General features: G+C 39.7%; 1 protein-coding gene and 1 pseudogene across 2 annotated transcripts in view; one reads left to right on the top strand and one right to left on the bottom strand.

Annotated features, from left to right (window-relative positions):
• Positions 1-7322, bottom strand: part of MBTPS2 (membrane bound transcription factor peptidase, site 2) — a 40813-nt gene extending 33491 nt beyond the window's left edge. For both annotated transcript variants that reach the window (XM_068533616.1, XM_068533615.1), the window contains exons 1-3: positions 7111-7322; positions 4122-4270; positions 1825-2059 (exon numbers count right to left, since the gene is read on the bottom strand). In XM_068533616.1, the coding sequence (XP_068389717.1) occupies positions 1825-2059; positions 4122-4270; positions 7111-7185 (459 nt within the window). In that variant the 5' untranslated portion in view covers positions 7186-7322. The remainder of the gene's footprint in view (positions 1-1824; positions 2060-4121; positions 4271-7110) is intronic.
• A 4329-nt stretch (positions 7323-11651) lies between these two features.
• Positions 11652-12111, top strand: LOC137756237 (nudC domain-containing protein 2 pseudogene; annotated as a pseudogene).
• The last annotated feature ends 2630 nt before the right edge of the window (positions 12112-14741 follow it).

Raw genomic sequence — 14741 nt, 5'->3', positions numbered from 1 at the left:
CCATATGATCCAGCAATCCCACCCCTGGGTATATATATATGAAAAAAACAATAACACTAATTCGAAAAGATACACGCACTCTAATGTTCATAGCAGCACTATTTACAATAGCCAAGACATGGAAACAACCCAAGTGCCCATCAGACGAATGGATTAAGAAGATGTACTTATATATATACACTGGAATATTACTCAGACACATAAAAGAATGAAATACTGCCATCTGCAGCAATGTGGTTGGACGTACAGAATATTATGCTTAGTGAAATAAGACAGAGATAGACAAATACTGTATAATATCACTTATACGTGGAACCTAAAATATAATACAAATGAATGTATATGCAAAACAGAAACAGACTCACAGATATAGAAAACAAACCTGTGGTTACCAAAGGGGAAAAGGAAGAAGGGAGGGACAAATTAGGGGTATTAACAGATACAAACTACTATATAGTTTGTATATTTGGGATGAAGTGAGAGAGTAGCATTGACATATATACACTACCAAATGTAAAATGGATGGCTAGTGGGAAGCAGCCGCATAGCACAGGGAGATCAGCTCAATGCTTTGTGACCACCTAGAGGGGTGGGATAGGGAGGACAGGAGGGAGGCTCAAGAGGGAGGGGATATATGTATACTTACAGCTGATTCACTTTGTTGTACAACAGAAACTAACACAACATTGTAAAGCAATTATACTCCAATAAAGATATAAAAATAAAATAAAATAAAGTAAAATAGATAAGTAACACGGATATACTGTATAGCACAGGGAATTACACCCATTATCTTGTAATAACCTACAATGGAATTTAATCTGCAAAAATACTGACTCACTATGCTGTATACCTGAAACTAACATAATACTGTAAATCAACTATACTTCAATTTAAAAAAAAGTCACTAACTCATATAGTCTATTTCATTAATAAGAACACGATTAAAAACATAACATCCATGACTCACGGAAATGGAAACTATTAACGTAAAAAATTTAAAATTGAAGTTAGTCAGTGGTAAAGCACCCTTTCAAACTCTGGAAACATGAATTGATAAGGTATTGGTCTACACATGTGCTTTAAAGTGGGAATTATTTTAAGTAGCTTACAGTCAAAGGAGTACAACTCAGCACATTATTCTTCATATCAAGAAATCACAGTGATCATTCAAAAGGTCTTTTACCTTTAATTGAAAGGATATTATTGCTTAAGAATCTGAAAGCCATGAAGAAGAAAGGGGAACATTTTGCATAGGATTAAGATGCAATTTATTTCTACATTACAGAGATCTTAAATCGGTATGCTTATTCCTTGACAGTAACAATTATTCAACACCTCAAGAAGACAACATGAATTACCAAGTTAGGTATAAAACAAGCTACAAGTATGTATTTTACAACACAGGGAAGAGAGCCGATATTTTATAATAACTATAAATGGAGTATAACTTTTAAAAATTGCGAATCACTATATGGTAACACCCACAACTTATATAATATTGTACAGCAACTATACTTCAATTAAAAAAAAAACCTTGCACTGAAAAAAAAAAAGACAACATGAATTAAATCGAATACTTGTGTAACTGTTGACAGTCTTAGTGGTGGTCCATTTGTTCTATTATTACTACCACTACTCCACATTGCAACAATTCTTTGCTATACTCTTACTAACGATTTTGTTTAAGCAAGTAATTTGAGAAATTGTGAGACTTTTCATTTATTTCATATTTATATTATAGATAGGAATTATGGTATCCAGAAGAAATTTCTTATATCTATGTTTCAATAAATCTACTTAAAGCAATAAGAAGGCACTTACCACAACTTGTAGCACCTGTTCGTTGTGAAGTGAGGAAGAGGAAGAGGATGAAGAGGAGGAGGAAGAAGAGGAAGAGGAGGAAGAGGAGGAGGAGGAAGAAGAGGAAGAAGAGGAGGAAGAATAAGAAGAGGGAGAGTCAGCCATCATTTGGCCTAAAGTCTGCATCAGCGTTTTCCCCAGAAGAAAAAAAGAGCTGAACATGGCAATTACACCAAACACCATTCCAAAATTGAACCTGTCAAGAGGAAAAAAATTACATAAATGTACAATTCCTCACAATTCATGGACTAAAAAATTCATTAACCAGCCACCTTTCATAGCTTCAAAACAATATCTAAAAATTTCAATAACTCTTCTTTTTCCTACTTGAAGTTCAGATACTTGACTGAAGCATGGGCACTAGTCTCTTTAAGCAGTTATAATTTACAATTCTCTCATAACTGAAGAGGCTGAATGTTGTTCCCAATAAAAAGTTTGTTTCCTCTCATATTTTTTTGCTCATTTATATAGCATTGTTTTGATCTTGTTCTCATGTAGTTATGAAAGCTCTTTTGACATTATAGACATCCATTCTTTTTCATCTACCAATTCTTTTGTTTGCATTTTGTTTTACTTGAATTTTGTAATGAGCTTAAATATTAACATGGTGAAACTTAAGTTTCTTTCTTCTACTCTTTTAATAATTAGAAATCACTCCTCTATAGTTGGGGATAATCTATTACATTTTCTAACTTTCTGATAAGTTGTGTTTTTCAAGGCACTTGTCCATTTCATCTAAATAGTCAAATTTATAGGTATATAACTGTTCACAATAGTTTCATTTTTCAAAATGAGTCTCACTCCATTCTCTCATTGACAAGGGCTTGGGTTCAATCCCTGGTTGGGGAACTAAAATCCCAGAAGCCGCATGGTGTGGCCAATAAATAAATAAATAAAAGTAAAATAAAACAAGTCTCAGAATCTGTAGTAATGTTTCTCCTTTCAATTCTGATTTTTAGTTATTTTGTTTGCTTTTTTTCTTGATCAGTCATGGTAGGAGTTTACTAATTTTATTAATCTTTTCAAAGTACCAACTTCTGGCTTTGCTGATTTTCTCTACTGTATACTTTCTATTTCACTGATTTCTGCTCTTATCTTTATTGTTTCTATTTTGTTTGCTTTGATTTGCTGTTGCATTTTCTGCTTTTTGATGACCTGATTGTTTATATTTAGCTCTACTCTAGTTGGAGCTAAATTTTTAACAAAAAGGAATTTCGACAAAGGCCCCCTACTGCCATACTAGAAATTCTGTCAAGTACAGAAAATGTCAGTCTCTAGGGTGTCCCAGAGATCATCGTAAACACTATAAACACTATAAACCATGATTTTAAAAATATTTTAAATTAAAGGGATATGCCTGGCATAGCCAGAGGGCTCCAGGACCCTGCTGCTGTAACCTGGCTGGCCATTTTCCTGATTGGTTTGTGTGTATGCCTTACTGGATGATAAGTATTTTATTTTATTTATTTATTTTATTTATTTTGTTTTGTTTTTAGTTAGTTAATTAATTTATTTATTTATGGCTGTGTTGGGTCTTCGTTTCTGTGCGAGGGCTCTCTCCAGTTGCGGCGAGCGGGGGCCACTCTTCATCGCGTTGAGCGCGCCTCTCATTATCGCGGCCTCTCCTGTTGCGGAGCACAGGCTCCAGACGCGCAGGCTCAGCAGCTGAGGCTCACGGGCCCAGTTGCTCCGCGGCACGTGGGATCCTCCCAGACCAGGGCTCGAACCCGTGTCCCCTGCACTGGCAGGCAGATTCTCAACCACTGCGCCACCAGGGAAGCCCCGATAAGTATTTTAAATATCCTTGCCCTGGATGGGTATCACAGAAGAATTATAGAGGAAAGCCTGCAGACTTTTGGGAGCCCTATGACTCCCAGGACCCTTGTTTCTATCTGTCATGATGGGGGAGAGAATTCTCCAGGATTATTTTCCTGGTGGAAAATGCTCCATATGCTTTTTGCCTTTCTATTGGTGTATAACTTACACAAAGTGCCTAAGTCTGAAGCATACAGCTCATTGAATTTTTACATATGTGTACCGACGTATCCACCACTCAGATCAAGACATAGAACCTTGATTTTGAATGTATGCAAAAGCACAATGATGCAATCCCATGAATTTATATAAAGCCAGAAAGTTTTTACATTGTCAACATTTTAAAACTCAATAAATTGAAAATGATGGAAACAGTTCACTTAACAAGTATTTCTCATGATCACAATGACTAATTTAAACCAAAAAGAGAAAATAAAGAATACCACTGGTAAAGCATCCTTGCTTTCCGCCGTCCCCAACTGTAAAAGGCACGATTGAAAACAGCAGTCTGCCATCTTATGTGAAAAGGGGAGATGCTCAGTCCGTTGTTTTCCAGCCAGTCTTCATAAGAATGTTTAAAATACACAGATGACTAAGAGAGAAAGAAAAGTTCCACATCACTGAATTTTGAAGAATAATTTATAAGGTTTAAGAAAATAAAAGTGTTTTCTACAGGAACGCAAGATACTGGCTAATCAAATGTTTATAATTTTAAAACTTTATTCTTCAGGATATTAAAGTAAGAGTCTTGGACTAGCTGATCTGCTGAAGTCAGGGTCTGGCAAACTATGGCCCACGGGCAAAAAAGTTTGCTGACCTTTGCTTAGAACAGCGTTGTCCAATAGACATACAATGTGAGCAACAAGTGCAAGCCACATATGTAATTTTTAATTTTCTAGTAGCCGAATTTTAAAAGGCAAACAGAAACAGAGGTTAATTTAAATGTATTTTTAACTCAAAATATCAAGATATTATCATTCAAAATATAATTAATATATTGAAACACCTCACATTCTATTTATTTACTTACTTACGCATTAAGTCTTTGAAATTCAGTGTCAGCTTTACACTTATAGCACATCTCTATTCGGACTAGCCCCATTTCAAATGCTAGATGGCCACATGTAGTTAGTGGCTACCATACTGGACAGCACAGGTCTAGAAGCCTTGTTACCAGAGAAAGAGGTCTTTTGTTGTAATTAAAAAAGATCCCCAGCCAATCCAACAGAGGGGACAGGTTAGTTGGAATTGGTGCTTTCTATCCTCTTCTGAGCAACAACCCTAAGAAATTAGGCTGAATTTGACCATGAAAAAGTACAAAACTTATCTAAAGCCACCTTCGTCTCAGTAACTTCTTACATTCTTCACTGTTGGGGAGACAGCTGCTTATACGCAGCCTAACAAAGAGTTTCATCTTTAGGGAAGTTCGAAGTCCTTGAGTAATGTAAGATTTTGGATAACATAAGGCTGTTTTACATGCACTGCCACTGACCTCTTACCTCTTACAGTATGTATGGTTAAGTATTTTGTCATATAGATGCCCATCCATTTGAGAAACTTATCTAGAAGGATATTTCAGCCCTATCACAGTCATAAAATGACCTGAGTCTGAATATAGGTATCTGTTTGCCTTTGGATCCACAATGCTCTCTGCTCTCAATCTTCAGGTGAAGCTATTAAACCTGCTTGTCTTCTAGGACTTGGAAAAGGAGAGTGACACACCCCTCCAGGTGTCTACTGAGGAAATCCTAGACAAACCAAGGGTGGAACAGCAGACCAAGCTAGAAGCAGAGAAGCTGAAGGTGCAGGCTCCTAAAACCTGAGGTCTCTCCATTTCCCAAGCAGATACTCTGAGAGTTCGGTCTTTCGCTCCAGGAATAGTGCTCTCTTAGCGAGTTAGGAGCTGTTACTGAAATTAAAGTGACATCCTGATCACCTCACACACTGGACCAGAGACTATAGAGGTTTGAAAAATTCTTTTTATTTTGGATTTTTGTCACACATGCAACATGAAGAAATCATGCGGCTTTGTTTTTTCCAAACAACAAAATCACTGTTTAAACAAGCAGTGGCCTGTACTGCTCATGACATGCTAAGCACTGTGCCAAGTATGTGCAGAGAAAGCACCTGGGGATCTTATGAGGATGCAGATTCAGATTCTGTGGGTCAGGAATGAGGCCTGAGATTCTACATTTCTGACAGGCTCCCAGATAATGCCAAGTGCTGCTGGTCCTTGAATCTCAGGTTGAGTAGCAAGGCTCTATGTGGATGAATTAATGAAATCCTCCCTACAATCTCAGGAGAGCTTTACAATTATTATGCCTATTTTAAAGATGAAGTAATGGAGGAACAGAGAGTAATTTGCCCAAGCTCTCAATGGATAGGAAGTGGCAGAGCGCAGCCCTTGCTCTAAGGATTCAACTGTATAATCTCCTCACTTTGCAAGTTTGAATGCAACAAAGCAACAAAAGTATCATTTTGCTGTTAAGCCTAAACCACACAATACTAAACTACAGTATTCTATTTAAAACAGTATTCATAACATGAAGGTTTTACTAGTCATAATTGGAATTTTCATTAAATATTTGAGAATTGACATGATTTTATTCCACGCATACAATACTCCCACCCCCAATATGCAATTCCGAAAGGCTGCCTGAAGCATGTGGTCAGACAACTGTCCATAATATCTGCTACCCAAATAAAAATGGGCCGTGCACCCAGGGTGTGTGTGGGGCGGGGGTGGGAGTATTAAGGGGGGGTTAGTGTGAAGAAACGGCGTCTAAGATACAAATGAGAATTCGAGTAGTCAGAAACTAGTTATCTGAAGCCTTGCTACTTTGAAGTATGGTCTGTAGATTGGCAGCATTGGTAGCACTTGGGAACTGGTTAGAAATGCAGAATCTTAGGCCCCCGCCCCAGACCTGCTGAATCAGAATGTGCATTTTAACCGGAACCCCAGATGGTCATAAGCACTTTAAAGTTTGAGACCACTGATGTAAATCACAACTTGATTTAGATTCATTCCAATACCAGTCTCTGGAGGGTCGTGGCCTTAAAGACAATGAGGGCAAACAGTGTCTTTCCCAGGAGGATATTTTATTTCCTTCCAGGTGCAATGCCGCGGGGTTTGGCAGGGCCCCGGCCCTCCCGAACCCACTACCGGCGCCTCCCGGGCAGAACCCGAAGGCTGCGGGGCCTGCAGAGCCCCGCAATGAGACTGCGGCAGCTGCGCAGACCGCCACACCCCTCCCGCGGCGAGCCGTGCTTTATTTACTCCATGGGACCGGGCGCCACGCGGAAGGCCGCACGTGGGTTCCGGTCGCACGGCTTTCAGCCCGGGAGGCACAAGGCAGGGGAAGAGAAAAGGCCTAGGGCCTTGCGCCCCGGCCCTGGCACCGCGGGCTTGGGCCTTAGGCCCGAGGCCCTCACCTTCAACACCAAGTCGGTCAGGTAGACGGCAGTCCAGCCGCCCACCACCACCACCACCAGCGATACCGGAATCATGGCAGCGGCGGGGGCAGCGGAGGGAAGGCGAGCGCCGGCGTCCTCCCTGCGAGCCGCAACCAGCCGGCCGCGCGGCGCCTACAGCCCCAGCATCTGCGCAGGAACCCAGCTGCCGCCGGCTCCTTTTTCGTGGTGGCGTCGTTTCCTTCCGGATCCTTCTGGTGGGTCGCACGAACGGCAGTGTGCGCACCGGAAAAGGGCGTGGGGGCTTATTTTCGCGGGGCACTCGGGCGCCGCTGTCTAGGTATCAACTGGACTGCGGCTGCCAGCCCTCTAGCGATTTCTTAGGCTTTGGCCCTCCCTGCTGTCTGCTCTCCATTCTCCGGTTCTGGTCTGGGGTTTGCGGTTCCTTTTAATCTAGTGGGGGTTTGGGTAATCCCAAATAATAATCGTCTCCGCCGCTCAGACTCTGTCATAGGTATCCAGATTTAAGTTAATTATGTTTATTCGTTCTTTTAATTGAAGCGTAATTTACATATAGCGAAAACACAATACGGATCTCAACTATTTCGATGAGTTTTGATAACTATATATCTGTGTACCCTAATAAAAATAGAGAACATTTCCATCTCAGAAGTTTTCTTCGCTCGCTTCCCGGCTAATCCTCTCCTCGCCCTCCCATCACCCCTTTTCTAATTTTTAAATCTTTGTGTAAATAGAATCATACAATAAGTACTCTTTTGTGTCCGGCTTATTTCGTTCAACATGATTTTTTTGAGCTTTAGGTTCTTTTCTCAACCTCTTCCATTATAAAATTTGAGATTGGTGCTACATTAAAAAAAAAAGTTCTGAACATCTGTACATATTTTTTTGTTGACGTGTACCTGATTATATTGACCTGGAGCAGTGGTTCTCAACCTTGGCTGTAACATTAGGATCACCAGGGGGCTTTAAAAATTCCTGATGCCCGTTCTGTAGCTTAGACCACTTGAATCAGAATTTCAGAATGAGATCCAAGCATCAGTATTTTTTAAACTCAGGTCATTCCATTGTGCAGCCAAGACTGAGAACCACGGAAGGAAAACTAGTATTTATGGAGTTTTGTTTGTTTGTTTGTTGTTTCTTTGTTTTTTGCATTCTCTTAAGGCCCAAGTCTTTAAAAGTTGTTTTTACTTTTCTGGAAAATCATCATTAGCAATAGTAATACTAATACCGAAATATTGAGAACATAATACTAGCTTAAGAACAAGTATGCCAAATAAAAATGCACCCTCAGCCTTCTCCAAAGTAAAAATATAGTGTCATACTAGGAACCTGTATGACAGATACTGTTACCCATTTGCCTCACTCTCCCATACTTTTCCTAAAGTTTTAATAATTTAGCACCATATGTCCCTAGCTTCAAGAAACCTTATGACTCAGTTTTACATCTTCTTGCCTTTATGTGTGTATATGTGTTGTTTTAAAATGTTTCAATTTATTTTGGACAAAGCTAGGTATAATTATAAAAGTTTATATTCAAGCACCCTGTGACTCCACAGTTTTCCATGTACAGGTATCCCGAAAGTCTTAGTGCAGTTTTAATACTTTCAGAAGTATAAATGCCGAAAACTTGCAAAAAGCATCACTTGAAAATTTATTTAAATTTCTTTTACACTATTTAACTTGGTGAATTTTGAGTAATTTTAAATTTCAAATTTTTTAGTCCCCCTAACTGAGGATGGCAAACGTTGACTGAAACAAAAAATTGAATTACATTTATTATTCAAAAATTCCCGAGACCAAAGAAGCATGAAATAAATTTAAATAATTTTATTTTTCAAGTGATGTTTTGTGTAAGTTCATAGAGTTTGTACTTCTGAAGTTATTAAAGCTTAAAACTACACTAAGACTATTGGTACACTATTGTATTTGAACTGACCTTTGTTTGCTCTTGTATAATGACTGTAGTTTTTAACACTGTTCTTTCCTAGGATGAGAAAATTTACTTAAGAATTAAAATGTCTTCTCTTTTGTTAGCCTGAAGCCTTGTCTGGACCACTTGCTGGGACAAAAACCAGTTACCGTGTGGCTGATTACCCAAAATATGTAGGAAATGAGTTGATTGTGTTTTTCTGTTCCCAACCTAAAATTTTACTTGTTCAACTGACTTGGTGTTCTCATCAGGGACCCAGCAGTCAAAACAAAACACTGAATAGAATCCTGCTGGTTTCTGGAATTTATCAGTAGTGGAAGCCAGCTGGTGGCAGCAGAAGAGACAAGACAGAGGATGCAAGGTGGCAGCAAAAAACACCTGTATTCCATAAGATCAAGGTATTCTTCCTTAGAAGAAATGTGACCTAATTTACAAATAGTTTCAGGTTTCTGTCAAGTAACTATCTTGAAGGACGCACAGCCAGGCTTTTATTCATATCATTTTTATTTAATATATATATATATTTTTTTTTTTTTTTAAATTTTTATTTATTTATTTATGGCTGTGTTGGGTCTTCGTTTCTGTGCGAGGGCTTTCTCTAGTTGCGGCAAGTGGGGGCCGCTCTTCATCGCGGTGCGCGGGCCTCTCATTATCGCGGCCTCTCTTGTTGCGGAGCACAGGCTCCAGACGCGCAGGCTCAGTAATTGTGGCTCACGGGCCCAGCTGCTCCGCAGCATGTGGGATCTTCCCAGACCAGGGCTCGAACCCGTGTCCCCTGCACTGGCAGGCAGATTCCCAACCACTGCGCCACCAGGGAAGCCTATTTAGTATATTTTTTTTAGAGGGGCACCAAAAATACATCTTGGCTGAATGCAAAACAGCTACTACATGTTAGGGACTTCCCTGGCTGTCCAGTGGTTAAGACTCCATGCTTCCACTGCAGGGGGCACGGGTTCAATCCCTGGTTAGGGAACTAAGATCCCACATGCCACATGGCGTGGCTGAAAACAAACAAACAAAAACCAGCTACATGTTAAAAATCAGTATTTGGCTGAAGCAGAATATCACTATTATATAATAAGCTTCTGAGATACCAGAATCAACATGAAATATAAAAATTAGATAATATTAATTTTAAAATATTATAATTTTGTTGTTAAAATGTAAGTATTCAGATTTTTAGAGTTTGACATCCCCTTCAGGAGTGTTTATTTCTCATCAATGTAAGCTGATAGTTTGCTTCTGGGGTCATTATACTCTATGTTTATGACACTAACTTACACCAGTCAGGATAAGCTAGGTTATGCTTAGGAAACAAGCCCTAAAATCCCACTGGCTTAAAATGACAAAGATTTATTTTTTGTTTGTGCTGCATATCCAACAGGGGTTGGTAGAATGATGGAGACTCCATTTTATCATGCCCAGTTCTCAAAGCGAGGCTCAGGATTTAATGCAGCAGAGAAAGAGAGGACTAGAGTGTTTACCACTGGCTGCGAAATGCTATGGCCCAGACATGCACACGTTCCTTCCACTCCAGCTTCATGAGCCAAAACTAGTCAAATAGCTGTTCCTAACTTAAAGGGCAGAACGAGTGTAATCCTCTGTATACCTAGAAGTAGAGAAGAATATACCTGGAAGTAAACAGTAGTGCCATCTACCACATAAATAGATGCTCTCTTTCATCTATGGAGGGCAGTGTAACAGAAAATGTTTGGTTAGTGCTGCCATTATGGGATACTGCTAGTATTGATGCCGCCACAAAATTATTAAGCTTTCCTTTCTCTTTAATAGGAACTGACTAAGATAAAGGCTCATGTCTGTTTTTTTTTTTTTTGGCCGCGCTGCGCAGCATGTGGGATCTTAGTTCCCCAACCAGGGATCGAACCCGCACCCTCTGCAGTGGAAATGCTGAGTCTTAACCACTGGACGGCCGGGGAAGTCCCTCATCTCTATTTTATATCCTCAGCTTGGTGTGGTTGCTGATGATGGTGCAGTTTGGTTGAAGCAGCCCCACAGACGCAAGCTTCTAGTCCCAGGTGAAGAAAATATTTTTTGAATCTTTTCTGAAAGTATTATCCGCGCTTATATTTTTTACTCCAAATATATATATATATACACACATACACACACACACAATATTTGCCTGCAATTGCTGCTTTACACAGTCAACATGAATAAAATTTGTCCTTAAACCTTGGTTCTAAAACTGTGGCAAAGGAGCAGTACAATTGGCTTTCAAGAAACCAGTCATCTGGGTTTTTCCATTTATATTTCAGTTTCATTTCATGTACACCAGTCTCAGCATCTTCCTGGAGGAGAATGATAAGAGAATCTTTTCAGCCACTGTCATGTAAGAAATACTTGTACTGTGAAATCATCAGTTTGATTACTTCTTCCTCAGGTTCCAGAAAGCAAAGTATTTTTCTCTGCAAGCAGTTTTAATAAGTTAAGATATATTGTTTTCATCTAAAAAGCATGTTTAGTTTTGCTCTAGATGGCTTTTAAACACGTAGTAGCTGCTATTCCATCTTGTTTAAACATCTTGTTAAATATATGACAAGGCGATTCAAAAACCTTTGGATGGCCACCGGGGCCAGGAGGCGACCGGAGTATGTCAGCCCCGTTTGAGGAGCGCAGTGGGGTGGTTCCATGCAGAACACCGTGGGGCCAGTGGTACCAGATCTTGGAGGAGGTGTTCATTGAAGTTCAGGTGCCGCCAGGCACTCGCGCCCAGGATATCCAGTGCGGCCCGCAGAGCCGGCATGTGGCGCTGGCTGTGGGTGGCCACGAGATCCTCAAGGGCAAACTCTTTGATTCTACAATAGCTGATGAGGGAACGTGGACTGTGGAGGGTAGAAAAATGGTCCGTATTGTTCTTATAAAGAGAGATGCAGCAAATTGTTGGACTTCTATTCTGGAATCTGAGTATGCAGCTGATCCTTGGGTGCAAGACCAAATGCAGAGAAAACTTCCAGAAAGAAAATCCTGGTTTTGACTTCAGCGGAGCGGAAATCTCAGGAAACTACACTAAAGGTGGACCAGAGTTCTCAAATCTTGAGAAATATCTGTGAACTTGCTGCATTTTGTGGATCCTAGCAAATGTTGCCAGCTTAATCAAAGGAACAGATTATGTGGTGGAAGAAAAATGTGGATGCCTACAGTTAACAAATTGCAAAATATATTTAAATATGGTTCTGAAAATTGCATTCAAATATGATTTACATAGGAAACAAATACTGTAGGAACTATTCTACTGATATACGGTAGCTTATTTTTTGGACTTGTTTTTGCTCAGCATGAACTTTCATATGCTGCGGTTTACTAATATCATATTTAACCTGTATTTTTAATACAAAAAGCTTTAGGTTATAGATCATGTGAAATGACAGGGTGCCTTCAGGGAAAATTAAGTTTTTCTTTCAATAAGTGTGATGCAGGAATAATGTTCAATAAACTCTTCTAAATAGGAAAAACAAAAACAAAAACCTTTGTACATCATGTATTCTTGTCTTTGACTGAAGTATGAGGCAGTGGCCCACTATCTTTCTGCTTATAGACAGTTATAATTGCTTTCGGATTACAGTACTGAAGGTTATATGAACAAAACACTGTATGCTTATGATTCCTAAATCACTCTTACCCTTTACCATGTTTGTTCTATTATCCAGAACAATTGACACATTTTGAAACTGATTTTCCATCCTATAAGTAGTTCTTCAGTCAGAATGCATTATGTTGATAGCTGTGTGAGGGAGGCCTCAACAATCTCTCAACAATTGAACAGAATCAGAGTTGAATTCATTATTAATCTACAATACTGTTAGACTTAAATATGACTTATAGTCGTTTTTGCATATCCAAGTGTCTGATGTCCAAGATATAGTGGCACATTTAATACTATTGCCTTTTTGTTCATAGCAGAATACAATTCAGGAAGTTTTTCAATACCATATTTTCTAGAAGGAACTTAACAACTAGGATTTATAGCTTCAGCAAATATGAAAAATCCATCATCTTCAACTACTGAAAATAGTTCATAGTCTGTAGCAGGAATTGTCAAATTATGGCCTGGGGATCAAATCCAGCCCTCTGCCTGTTTTGTAAATAAAGTTTTATTGGAAAACAGCCATGCTCCTTTGTTTGCATTACCTTTGGCAGCTTTGCATCACAACAACAGAGCTGAGTAGTTGTGACAGAGACCTAATGGCCCACAAAGCCTAAAATATTAACTATCTGGTCCTTAAAGGAAAAAGCATGCTGGTTTGTGGTCTGTAGTGATATTGTCAATAAGATTTTTCTTTAACTTTAGCTTCCCTAGACATAGAACTATAAGGAATTCTCTACCTTTTTTTTTTTTGGCCGCACCGCACAGCCCTGACCAGGGATCGAACCCGCGCCCCCTGCACTGGAGGCACTGAGTCTTAACCACTGCACTGCCAGGGAAGTCCCAGGAATTCTCTTCTTAAAGCCTTCTCATAAAGTCTATTATTTTGGACTTCCAAAGGCAAAGTTGAGGGGAAACTAAATCCCAAATCCCAAGGCATAAACTAAACATAAGTGCATCCCTGTTATTTAACTCAGCAGGCTCTAAAATTAATCTCTTACTGCTTCTCTGAACATATTTTGATTTCCCTCTTATTTGCAGATAATAGTTCTATAGGGCATATAATTCTAGACTGAAAGTTGTTTTCATTCAGCATTTTGAGAATGTGACTTATTTTCTGGCTTCCATTGCTGCTGTTGAGAAGTCTATTGTTTAGTCCAACTGTCACTTCTTTTAGGCAATCTGTCTTCTTTCTAGCTTCTTTCTACTGTTCTGAGTTTGACTTTGGTGTGTCTAGGTGTAGATTTCTTTTGTCTAACTTGCTTGGAATTTGTCATTATATGAATCAGGGTCCAGGCAGGAGAACAAAAGCCCTGCTAGGTACTTCAAAACAGAGAGGATTTGATAAGGGAGTCGGCTACACATGTATTGGGAGATTGAAAGAGGAACAAAGGTCAGGTAGCCTGGAGATTAGAAAGCAGAAAGTATTAATAGCTAGCACATCCCTAGGGTTCAAGGCACCAAAAGGAGGAGGTTATGTTACCAGAACCTAGGAGGGTGGAGCAGGTGGCCACCATCTCAGGAACAGCTATGCTACTGGGGATGGATGGGTGGCGGTTGCTAAGGGCTTGGGACCAGAAGGAGTAAAAGGAAGAGAAAAAAAAAAGAGAGAGAGAAAGAGGAACTCCTGCTGTTACCCTCCTCCTACCTTTTGATCACATACCAGCGCTTCTTATTGGTGGAACCCAGGAGGAAGCCAGCTGCTAAAGGAGCCTGGAAAAGCATTGTGGACACCCAACCCCAGTGCTGCCTTGCAGGGAATAGAAGCCTGGGTGTGGAGCTGAAAGACCAGCACAGTTTAGGTTCCTGAATTTTAAGATTTGTCATCTTCATCAAACTTGGCAAATTCTCAGCTATCTTCTCTTTGAATGTTCTCTCTCCCTTGTTCATCTCATTTTGAAAGTCTGATTGGATGTAACAGCTTCTCTATCCTCCATGTCTATTTTCCTTTAATATTTTCCATGTCTTTACCTTGCTGCATTCTGGGTAATTTTCTTTCTTTCTTTTTTTTTTTTTTGGCTGTGCCACGCAGCATGTGGGATCCTAGTTCCCAGCCAGGGATAGAAACTGCATGCATTGGAAGTGTGGAGTCTTAAC

The sequence above is a fragment of the Eschrichtius robustus genome, chromosome X (assembly GCF_028021215.1).
Source record: "Eschrichtius robustus isolate mEscRob2 chromosome X, mEscRob2.pri, whole genome shotgun sequence".
NCBI lineage: Eukaryota > Metazoa > Chordata > Mammalia > Artiodactyla > Eschrichtiidae > Eschrichtius > Eschrichtius robustus.
This window is presented reverse-complemented; position numbering and strand designations above follow the sequence as displayed.